We start from the raw sequence: 12,373 nt of genomic DNA, 5'->3' as shown, positions 1-12,373 counted from the left end.
ATTCTGGTCGCGGTGAGGAAGTCCATACAGGAAAAAAAAATTGTATCTACAACTTTATCGAAGACTTCAAACCGATCAAACAAACCGTTTGACCCTAAAAATATTTGTAATCATCAATACCTTCCCAAAGTAGCATTTTTCAATAGCTTCTCAAAAATGAGTTGTGTTCCGAAAAATTAAACCAATAGCACAAAATGGCATCTTCGTCTATGCAAAGTTTCAGCCAAAACAAAAATGAGAACTTAAAAAAAATATCTGAAATTCTATACGGTAAATACCATAAACTAAAAGCTAGCAATGTAATTCAAAAAGCTTAACATATAATCTCAAACAAATATACATTTTGTTGTTTTTAAGAGTTAATCTAACTCCTAAAAATATTAATACTGATAATCAGTACCGAATCAAGAATTCGGGATTCCCGCCAAATAGCTTTTGCTCTTGTATTATAGCTACATGACCAACCCACTAAAGCCTGCCGTGTTTTATGCGCTTGACTATATCCGCCGATTTGTATGCCTGGTATTAATACTTCATGGCTCATGCGTCTGCGCTACACACTATTTTCAGGATTGCAGGCAAGATCCTATGCTCCAAAACACCAAAAGCCTCTTTCATTGCCAATACCTTATGGTCATAAGGGTCACCGGGAGGGTAAGCGTTTTAAAGAGTGCAAGTTTTGTACGAGTTTGCAAGCTGCGAAACCTTATTGTGTTTCGCAATCCGCAGAAGACCCTGTTAGCGGCCGCTGTCCAATTTCTGCCGTTATTTCAAATGATTCTCCATCTATCACCACCACAGCACCAACACACAGCACTCTAACGCATGGATGGCCCCTCTACTCACCATGCAAGGCAATTCGTATTATTCTCCGCCGCGAGCTCAAGACAAAACGCGGAGATCCATTGCCAAACACGTTCCGATTTTAATATATCATCTGAAAGAGTATAATTTTCTGAGCAAAACGTGATTTTTTAAAACTTTATATAATTATCCTTCGATTTTGAAATGAAGAATAAAAATTCGCTCTAAATCACTACAATGACAGTTGGTATATGGGCGAACTGTCATTGTAGCGATTTCGAGCAGATTTTGAGCAGTTTTGAATCTTGATTTAAAAAGCGAAGGAAATTTTTTTTTTTTTAATAGTAGAGAATAAATCCTCATCATTGGATAATGTATTATCTAATTGTAATCTTCAAAAAAATTAGGTGGAATCACTGTTGGTTTGGCACTATTGGCACTAGTTTTAAAAGAAAGCCTGGAAAAAATGCCTTCAAATGCACCTAGTCCGATCCTGCGCAGAGTTGCGCAGAGTCCCCTTTTGTCGAAGAGAAACAACGAGTGTTCGGCACATATCGGATTTTAAAAATGTAAATTCAAATTGCACACTGCAAACAGTCAACAGAATATCAAATGGCTCGTATAAGTCTGATAATGACAACGTTTTCAAACATGTTTCAGTATGATTATTCACACTGTTTTCATATTTACTAGTTTAACTCATCAATATTCCGATATTTAACGCAGTATCAAAAACTTATCATTGTTTATGTTTTGAATCACAAACACTGAGTACCAAAATCATGTTTTAAGTTTGTTTCATACCAGTCACATGTAAAAACAATCGTGTAAACACAAACCATGACATAATAAATCCCCTGCTAATTTTTACAGAGCAAATAGTGAATTATTATTTTTATGTTAAAAACTGCATTTTGAAAACTCTCCTTGAAGATACTGAAACTGTATTAGGAATGAACACAAAAATGAAGATGAAGGTGGAAGTGAGTAAAAATAAGAATGCGATAAAAAGAAGCAATGTAATATAGTCACTTTGAAAAAAAAACAAGTCATAAGTAATTTTCATCACGAAGCGTATTTATTTTCAATTGATATTTCTTTTATTTTCTCAATAGCTGAATAATATTTTTATGTTTTGTTTATGGCATATGAAAGTCTTTCAGGCATCATGCATTTTTTTTTTCCAAAAAAATTAAACCGACGTTAAATTGTCCTCATATAATATATATATATATATATATAAGAAAATATGAAAATTCCCCTGGCGTCAAAAATACGCATTTTCATTCAAAAATAATATCAAATTCGGACTCAGCGTCCCAAAACTATGTAAAAACCATGAATTTCCATGATTTGAAGACGATTTTTTGCTTGGCCAGCATTTGTATGGAGTCGCCCCACTGTGAGATGATGCGTCTGCAAGTTGAATTCTCGAAATTTATCGAGGATTTGTCGCAAGGTAAACATTCGGTCCGTCGTGGAGCGTCCCCCTCGAAAACCGCATTGGTACTCGCCCACAAAGGTCTCCTGCAACGGCCTCAGTGGAACAGGATGCGGGAGAGAATATTGTACACGGTATTGAGAAGAGTTATGCCCCGATAATTGCTACAGTCCAGGCGATGACCTTTTTTGTATATCGGGCATATGAGACCCTCCAACCAGTCCGAGGGCAATTCCTCATCAGACCACACTCTCAGCATGATCCGATGGATGGCACGATACAGCTGTTCGCTACCGACTTTGAAGAATTCGGCGGGAATGCCGTCCTTCCCGGCTGCCTTGCAGGTTCTCAGCTCTTTCACTGCTTTCTTTGGGCAATATCACAATAGATCTAATCTCTGGTCGCAGTGATGAGCCCACACAGGAAAAAAAAACGTCTGAAAAGGGCCGACCATCGATCAGAACTTGGTTCACCCAAGTGTGCATTCGAATAACTCGGCGTGCAAAACAAGTGCAAAAGATGCCTCTGGCTGCAGCGAAATCGATAAACCTCATTCGCAGTAGAGTGGGAGATTTCTCTTCCAATTAGTGTTTACAGCTAGCTGCTACATGTTCTCCAACGATCACTTCGAGTAGTGCGCCGTGCCAAATCCGGCCAGAACACCGTATCTTCACCCTTATGGTATTTCTTGATGAACGACGCAACTTCAGGTCTGCCGTTCGTACTAAAAAGAATAGCGGCTTTGACATCCCCTTCTTGCTGATTGTCAACCACATCAGCACCTACTTGGGTGACTTGGTGTGTCAAATAAGCTCTATCTTAAAGCTCAGGGAAGTAAAATACAAAGTGCACTTCCAGTCATTGCCAGGGTGAGATAGGTCTCGTCGTCCATCACCACTATCATCTTATTCAGTTGCTGCCTCTGCGTCATTGCCTGCAGTTTCGAGACCAGTGCATGGGACTGCCGCTTCCAGACACGTATGTCCATGTTCACCAGGTACTTTCTCACTATCAAGCCGGTTGCACCGCTCCCCATGACCCGAATGGCATATATCACTCGACTTAGCTCGACAAGCTGAGCATTTTCTGTATGTGTGTGTGTGTGTATGTGTGTGTGTATGTGCAGATTTTTATTCTCACTCACTTTTCTCAGAGATGGCTGGACCGATTTTCATGAAATTAACTGCAAATGAAAGGACTTGTTGTCCCATAAGACCCTATTCATTTCATTGTAATCGGATTTTTAGTTCAGAGGTTATGTATCAAAATGTAAAAATCATGAAACATCATTATCTCGAAAACTTCACAACCGATTTCAATAAAATTGATTTCAAATGAACGGACTACCTAAAAAACCCTTGACTTTTGAGTTTTATAAATATTGAACATGTGGTTCAAAAGTTATGAAAAGAAACGTGTTCTGAAGACTGTTTAATCTTACTCATGTTTCTCAGAGATGGCTGAACCGATTTTCATAAAATCAGTTTCAAATGGAAGGCCTAGTTCCCCATAAGACCCTATTGATTTGTTTTGCAATCGGACTATTACTTTGCCTGTTATGTTTTAAAAAGGGGAAATCCAGCTATGAAAAGGAACATATTCCGAAGACTACTTGGACTCACTCACTTTTCTCAGAGAAGGCTGACTCGATTTCCACAAAATTAGTGTCAATTATTAAGTCTAGCTGCCTCATAATACCCTATTGAATTTTACTGTAATCGAACTGTAACTTCGTCTGTTATGTACCGAAATGTGAAAATCACGAAACTTCATAATCTCAGAAACTACACAACCGATTTGATCAATATTATTATCAGATGAGCGGGCTAGTTAAGGGCTAATTTATAAATTATGATTGAACACGTGGTTTCAAAATTTGGCTACCCTATACGATCTCATTTCATTTGATTATAATCGAATTTAAGCAACCGTTATGTATTTAATTGTCAATTAATCAGAGAAAGACTATTATCTCAAAAATTACATGACTTATTTGAACATAACTAGTGTCATACGAACGAGTTATCTCTCAAACTTACAAATAACAAACTTCATAACAATTTGATATGTGGCTCAAAAGTTATGGAAAGACAAGAAATTCAAAGGCTATTGAAAGCTATACCTGGTTTGATCGATATATGTGGCCTCAACATAATTTAAATGTGGTATCGTACTATTTGAACGTTCCAAATTCATTGATTCCTTGCGATGTGTTTAATGTCTGCAAATGCACGACCAATCGACCGAAGGATATGATCAAAGTCAAATAACAAATCGTTTGAAATGATTGGTTTTATCGAAATGACAACATCCTGGACTTTTGGCTGCTGTACATCGCATTAATTCTGAATATATTCATATTGGTTGGAACCGTAAGTCGCCAACCTGGAATCCAAAATGGTCTGTCGTCGATTTCAGCCATTTTTGGCTGTTTTCCAGAAATCAGAAGTTGCCATTCTACAATTCATAATGGTGTCTGAGGTCAAATTTAAGCTTCTTGCAACATTCTGGCTCCGGAGCTACTCATATTGGGTGGTATTTGGTCACTTTGGGCTGTTTTTCAGAAACCGAAAGTCATCATTTTGGACTTTGAAATTGCCTGTGAAATCAATTTCCGTCATCTAGGCGTAATTCTGGTTCCGAAAGCATTCACATTGAATGGTATTTGGTCATTTCCGGCTGTTTGCCAGACACCGGAAGTCACCATCTTAAAATTCAAGATTGTGGCTGTGATCAACTACTAGCTTCTTTGCATCTTTCTGGTTCCGGAGATACTCATATTTAATGGAAATCGTCCATTTCAGGCTGTTTTTCAGAAACCGGAAGTTGCCATCTTACTATTCAAAATGTTGCCTGAAGTCGATTTGTGGCTCCAGTGCATCATTACGATTCCGGAAATACCCATATTTCATGATGGCATTTAGAGACAATTTCTGGATTTTGAACGTCATATTCGTTAAAGAAACACTCGTATTAGGTGGTATTTGGTCATTTTCAGCTATTTTTTTAGAATCCGGATGTCTCCATGTTAGAATTCAAAATGGTATCTGTGGTCGATTTTAGCTCCTGTGTAGCATTCTAGATCCGGTTATTATTATATTGGGTGGAAATCGGCCATTTTTGACTGTTTTCCAGAAATCGGAGGTTGCCATATTACAATCCTAAATGTTGCCTGAGGTCGATTATGGAACATATTAGTTACCACTAAAAACATTCACCTGTCAAATATGGTTCCATTTAGTTGATTAGTTCGAGAGATGTGCAGAAATTCGTGCAAAAACATGTGCTTGTAGAAGAGGGAGGGGCGTCGAATCATTATATACATATTTGTTATCTCTAAAAACATTCACATGCCAAATTTAGTTCAATTTACTCGGTTAGTTCTTGAGTTGTGCAGAATTTCAGTTGTATGGAACCCCTCCCTTTCAGAAGAGGGAATTTGGTCATTTCCGGCTGTTTGCCAGACACCGGAAGTCACCATCTTAAAATTCAAGATTGTGGCTGTGATCAACTACTAGCTTCTTTGCATCTTTCTGGTTCCGGAGATACTCATATTTAATGGAAATCGTCCATTTCAGGCTGTTTTCCAGAAACCGGAAGTTGCCATCTTACTATTCAAAATGTTGCCTGAAGTCGATTTGTGGCTCCAGTGCATCATTACGATTCCGGAAATACCCATATTTCATGATGGCATTTAGAGACAATTTCTGGATTTTGAACGTCATATTCGTTAAAGAAACACTCGTATTAGGTGGTATTTGGTCATTTTTAGCTATTTTTTTAGAATCCGGATGTCTCCATGTTAGAATTCAAAATGGTATCTGTGGTCGATTTTAGCTCCTGTGTAGCATTCTAGATCCGGTTATTATTATATTGGGTGGAAATCGGCCATTTTTTGACTGTTTTCCAGAAATCGGAAGTTGCCATATTACAATCCTAAATGTTGCCTGAGGTCGATTATGGAACATATTAGTTACCACTAAAAACATTCACCTGTCAAATATGGTTCCATTTAGTTGATTAGTTCGAGAGATGTGCATCCCATCCTGAAGAGGGAGGGGTCTCAAACTATCATAGGAACCTTTATCGGCACCAAAAACCGTTACATACAAATTTTCACGTCGATCGGTTCGGTAGTTTTCGAACCTATATGGATCAGACAGACAGACAGACCGGCTTGCATTTTTATATGTATAGATTACAACATCAATATTTTAGAACCTAAAGAGTGAATATACATTTATTGGATTGAAGCGTTCAAAAAAAATCTATTTTTACAAATAAAAGATTGAATGAGAAAGGCTGGGTCTGACCGCTAGGTGGATTAATTTAGGTTGTTTTTACCTATCGCCCTCTCTTGTTTGCTCTAACTTTCTGTATTTCTCTTTAAAGAATCCTTTATTTTTTCTATAAAGAGTAATGTAACCTCATCATTTAACTATCACTTTTTTATTTTACTTTTTGTCTTCTTCATCATTACGTTATACTGTTTGTTTGCTGTCTGTGACATTTACATATTATTCAATTATTCTTTCAGGCTATTGCTTTATACTGCAGTCTTCACCTTTTTTGCTTCTCTCTATCTCTCTCTCTCTCTCTCTCTTTTTCATTCTCTATTTCAGTGGTTCTCAACTTGGGGTACGCGTACCCCCGGGGGTACTCGAAAGCCTTCAGGGGGTACGCGAAAAAAAAATCAGTGATGGCGGACAACGTAATTTTTCTTTGTAATACTTCATTTGTTGTTCAATCGTGCTCTCAAAACATGACTGTAGAAATCAAACAAACTACAGTTCAATTTGAAACCTGAAATAGAAAACCACAACATGACCTACCACTACCTTCCCACACTCTGCAAAAACATTCCAAGCCAGGGGGTACAATCGATATGAAAAATGTCGCCAAGGGGTACGCGAATAAAAAAGGTTGAGAACCGCTGCCCCATTTTCTAATATGCTTTCTTTCTGTTACCATCTATTCTCTCACATTTTATTTCTCTTTATCTACTTGGTGCGCAACTAAGTTCTCGCGGTTTTTTTTTGATAAAAATAAAACTTTATATTAAATAAATCGCCTCAATTGAGGTCGACCCCGTTCTCCAGTCATTTTCGTTCAGTTTCAACAGCTGATAATAAATAACACCGACCTGATCCCATCAAATACACAGTCACAACTGCTGCAGCGTTTTTGATTGCTATGAATTCATTTTTCATCACCCGTCAGCATGCGATGAAGAAAACGTATCCTTCACATGACAGAAAATGACGCTCAACGGTTCTTGGCTTCAAATCACAAGGAATCTTGTGCCTTCCTCGTTTTTGAATAATTCCTAAATCATTCAATCGCTTGGAAATGGCTTGGCTGGTAGCTCCTTATACTGAAGCAAGCTGTTCCTGCGTTCGACATGAATCATCATCGCGCAATTCAGCGTCCAATTCAGCGTTTTCGAAAGTTTTTGGTCTTTGAGGTGAAACGGTAGTGGAGCCAGAAATGACCGGTTCCGAATTTTCAAAGACACAAAACTCAGAAAAAAATGTATCACCTGTGAAAACATACCCTCATGTTTGCTGGGTGATGCCAACATAAGGATAGTGGAATCTTCATAAAGAATTTAAGTCAATTCGATTTAATAATTTTCATTAAATTTTAATTAAATGGTTTTTAATTTTCATCTTTAAATTTCAGAGCATTCTACAACTGGTGGCGCCAACGCAAGCATAAACAGCTCACTAAAGACGAAACACACTTACACATGGCATGGGAACAGGATTACCACTTGCAGGACCCGGGCAGGTTAGCACTATTTGATGAGTACCTTGAAATGAGTAAGCTTGCCCTGAATACATCTTTTTGGGTTTTGATAACTAGACTATTTTATTATCCTTCAGTTGTGCAGTATGGATTCGTTACACTCTTCGTTGCTGCATTTCCACTAGCACCACTTTTTGCCCTTTTAAATAACATCGCTGAAATTCGGCTCGACGCTTACAAAATGGTGACACAATCGAGAAGACCTCTCGCTGAGCGGGTAGAAGATATCGGTGCCTGGTATGGGATACTGAAGATCATTACTTATACGGCAGTTGTGTCCAATGTAAGTAACTGACATTTTAATCATTTTGTTCGAAGATGTCCTAATATGATTTTTTTTTTTGAATGCGCTAGGCTTTTGTGATAGCATACACTAGTGATTTCATTCCCCGAATGGTGTATAAATACGTTTACTCACCTCAATTTTCATTACACGGATATATCGAGCACTCTTTATCAGGTAATTTCAAAAATGGTTCTACTTTATTATATGCGAATATATTTTTACCATGCCATACAGTTTTTAACACATCCGACTACAAGGAGGAATGGGGAACGAAAACGGAATCCGATCCGGACACCTGCTTGTACCGAGGTTATCGGAACAGTCCCACCGACAGCGAGCAATACGGCTTAAGTCCCCACTATTGGCACGTATTCGCAGCACGGTTAGCATTCGTGGTCATTTTCGAACACATCGTTTTCGTTCTGACAGGAATAATGCAGTTCATCATTCCTGATATCCCAGTGGAGGTTAAAACGCAAATCCAACGGGAACAAATGCTTGCTAAAGAGGCCAAATATCAACATGGATTGAAGAAATCACGCGAGACTGACTACGAAGAAATGCTACATGTACTGCGAGAGCAAAGTAACAACAGTCGTCAAGGTGTGTAGATAACGATGATGTTCAACGCGAACAGTTTCGTTGGAATTCATTTCTTTTCAGGAGTACGAGGCAGTTGGGCACGAAGGCTAAGTCGTTTGAGTGATGGATTAGATGCTCACGTAGAAATTTCCAATCGACCTCGACAGTCATTGGAGTCTACCGTGTGGGAAGTGACCTAGCAGTAGTGGAAACACGTATCCGTTAGAACTAAACCTTTTTTATCAACTTTTATTAACTACTCGTTACAATCAATGATAAATAAACTAGTTATATTGTTCACACTTTTCAAACGTTAGTTATTCATTCTATTTTTCTGATTTTGCCTAGAACAGCGGGGCTTTGTCCTGAATACGGCAGGATCCAACACGTTATAAGGTGGGTTCTCGTTAACGCAAACGATGCTCTTAAGCCTGCGATTTTTACTTTTCTCTAACAAATGCGGAGCAAGCAATAGGAAAAGTTGTTCCGTCCAAGATGGAAGCCCACAGGTGGAAAAGCACAGCTCCCAATATGGCAATCCAAGATGGGCAATGCTCATTCGCAAATATTCAGTGAACGTGTCAGCTAGAAACTGCCACTTGAATGTTCCCATTTCGAGTAGAAAAATCTTTGGATTTGACGATTCCGGTGTTTCATACACTAGGCAAACTTTGGCTAAATCCGTAATTGTACTTAGTTCGAAAATTTTACTTCTTGAGTTCAAATTCAAGTGATTAAGATAACCCGAAGTGGAATCGATATAATTCGATTGTCGTATTATGGGCGGAATCGTCACGGCAGTGGTGGGACTTGAGCTCAAAATGGTATCGATGTTGTCACGAACCAGCGTAATCTGAATCAGATGAGGGAAATGAATATGTCCCACTCGACGAACATCATTAGCTGAAACATTAAATAATTATTAATATTTTTGTCACATGTGTACTATTAACAACAAAAGCATTACGCGAATATTGATAACTCCAGTAAAAATTGAAACCATCACTGGACAAATAGAATCGCTTCATATCATCTGGTAGATAGATGTTATGTCGAGATTCCCAAGCAGTGACCTGCGCCTTCTCGCAAGGCAGTCGCTTCTCACACGTCACATTTGTAATCCGCGGGATACAGTCGGCGAATCTCTGTAAACCAAAAGAAACAAAATAAAATAATAAACACTAACTCGCCCAGACACCAACGGAACGCAACACCTTTGCCAAACCAAGCGATAAGTTCTCATAGAACAAGTCGTCCAAATCTTCCACGTTTTTCATAACAGTTAGTAAATCAAAGCTCTTTTTACGTCGATTTGTATCCTGTTTTACATCAAATCACTAGCTCAGCTGTACGTAAAATCGATAAAAATTAAAACATATACTCTGTTGCTATGGCTCTTTCGTGTAGCCTTTTATGAGAACAAATAAAGCACTGTGTTCAGATAACGAACTAATTATTTTGTAGCAGCACCTTTATATTTGTGACAGCTCAAACTGTAGGTAATATGTTTTCAATTATAATTTTTGCCAGTGGTATAAATAATAAACTTACAAGAATTAGTTAACTGTTCCCTCTTGCACACAACAACCGTATCGTATATCCTTTTAAGCCTCACGTTTCCTTCTGCCTTTTCATTCCACTTCTGTTCAAATTTTAGTTCTAATAAGATATATAATTTTGTTGTGTTTTTAACAACTTGCAATTTTTCCTGATTTAATTACTCATGAATATTTTTTTCTATTTTCAGGTTTGCCACCAAAGTGTCACGTTGGACTTTTCGCTTCAGGAGCACCTCGAAACGATTTGCCTTATTTATCTTATTTATAATTCTTGAACCAATAATATAATATTTACTTTTAATCCTTATAATACTCGTGACTGGTAAACTCTTGTAGTCCAATAAATTGATTGGATTGAACAGTTTTTACTTGGAAAAAATAGCTTTGTAATTTAATGTAAATGAACTTTCCTTTCTCGCAATTGATAACTTGTTATGATTCGCAAATTTGCTTTCTCACCGGCCACGAACTGACAGATGATCCAGCGGCAGTAGCAGTAGGTACGCTAACTGCCTCGCCACGCATCGTGGTGTTGGTGTGAAGCCCTGCGGTGTTGACATTCCCCTGCCCGTAACATCCGGTAGTTCCTCCGGAAGTTCCGGTTTTACCTGACTTCGAGCACCGCTAAACTGGCTACAGCTCGCCGGTACACCTTAGTTGTCGTTCGTACCATTACCTGCCGCACGCGCCCATCCGATCCCGGAAGCAGCTCTTGCACGATACCTCGAATCCAGCTCTTTCGGTTATTGCCTTCCACGATGAAGACGAGATCATCCACCTTCAGTGGTGTCTGCTCCTCAAACCACTTAGATCGTTGGTTTATCGTTGGCAGGTATTCCTTCAGCCATCTCTTCCACATGTGATTTGCCAGGTCCTGAGAGCGCTTGTAGGTGTCACGCAAGGCCTCTGCGGAGTTGACGGGTTGCACTATCAAATCTGCCGGAGTCACCGATCCACGAAGAAAGTGATTCGGTGTGATTGATTCGTCGCCAGCTGAGTCTTGCGGCATGTACGTTAACGGCCTTGAATAGATCATGTCCTCTGCTTCAGCCAACGTAGTTTGTAGAACCTCGTCGGACAATGTTCACCCATCGTCTAATGCTTTCATCGCCTCTTTGACGGATCTCATCATCCGCTCCCATATTCCACCCATGTGTGGCGCCGCGGGTGGCTAGTCACCACTTCCAGGTGAACTGCCCGAACGGCCAGGCAAGTGAACACTGTTACCCACCGCTTCTCTTTCCTGCGCCCAACCGTAACTTCCACCAGACCCAAATAATCGATACCCACCGAGCTGAACGGCCGTTGGTAGGGTGTAACTCGGTGTGTCGAAAGCGGCGCCATCTTCGGAACGTGCGGCTGACAACGGTGTACCTTACATCATACACATTTTGCCGTTGTTTGCCGGATCGCAGTACGAGCATTTGGGATCCAGAATTGTTGTCGTAGTTCGTTCATCACTGTTTCACGGTTGGCATGCCCATACTTCTCGTGGAACGACTGGATCAGCCTTTCTGTAGTCGCATGCTTTCTCGGCAAGATAATCGGGAATTTTTTATCGTACTGCATGTTCTCCGCTCTCTCCATTCTGCCCCTCAAAACGCAGCACGCCGTCTTCGTCTAAAAACGGCGTCAGTTTGTAAAGCGAGCTGTTTTTTCGCACTGTTGATTTGATTTCACCCGGTCGTTGCCACAGGTTTTTAGTGAGGGTGCTCATCTCATCCGGGAAAGCTTCGTGCTGGGCTTGCTTCCACAAAATAATCTGCGCTCGCCGGAGCTCGTCTCGTTTGAGGGGGCGCTGCTCGTTCAGGATTGTTGCCAGGATGAACCGTCGTTGATTGTCCGTTGCCTGAACAGTAACTATCGGAAGCTTCGCCACTTTTCGCTTACAGT

At 39.6% G+C, this 12,373-nt stretch overlaps 2 protein-coding genes across 2 annotated transcripts in view; one reads left to right on the top strand and one right to left on the bottom strand.

The window, feature by feature from the left end:
• The window catches only part of LOC129724205 (anoctamin-4), a 39,559-nt gene extending 30,327 nt beyond the window's left edge, over window positions 1-9,232 (top strand). Inside the window, exons 9-13 of the mRNA XM_055678905.1 lie at window positions 7,928-8,067; window positions 8,131-8,336; window positions 8,408-8,513; window positions 8,574-8,942; window positions 9,003-9,232. Of these exons, the coding sequence (XP_055534880.1) occupies window positions 7,928-8,067; window positions 8,131-8,336; window positions 8,408-8,513; window positions 8,574-8,942; window positions 9,003-9,121 (940 nt within the window). The 3' untranslated portion in view covers window positions 9,122-9,232. The remainder of the gene's footprint in view (window positions 1-7,927; window positions 8,068-8,130; window positions 8,337-8,407; window positions 8,514-8,573; window positions 8,943-9,002) is intronic.
• LOC129724207 (tubulin polyglutamylase complex subunit 2) lies at window positions 8,454-10,267 on the bottom strand. The gene is made up of 3 exons (XM_055678908.1): window positions 10,136-10,267; window positions 9,889-10,066; window positions 8,454-9,824 (listed from the first exon to the last, which is right to left on the bottom strand). The coding sequence occupies exons 1-3, from the start codon at window positions 10,196-10,198 to the stop codon at window positions 9,235-9,237; spliced, it is 831 nt and encodes a 276-aa protein (XP_055534883.1). The 5' UTR covers window positions 10,199-10,267; the 3' UTR covers window positions 8,454-9,234.
• Window positions 10,268-12,373: the final 2,106 nt, after the last annotated feature.

Source organism: Wyeomyia smithii, chromosome 2 (assembly GCF_029784165.1).
Source record: "Wyeomyia smithii strain HCP4-BCI-WySm-NY-G18 chromosome 2, ASM2978416v1, whole genome shotgun sequence".
Taxonomy (NCBI): Eukaryota; Metazoa; Arthropoda; class Insecta; order Diptera; family Culicidae; genus Wyeomyia; species Wyeomyia smithii.
Note: the sequence above shows the minus strand (reverse complement) of the source record. Positions and strands in the feature narration are given on the sequence as shown.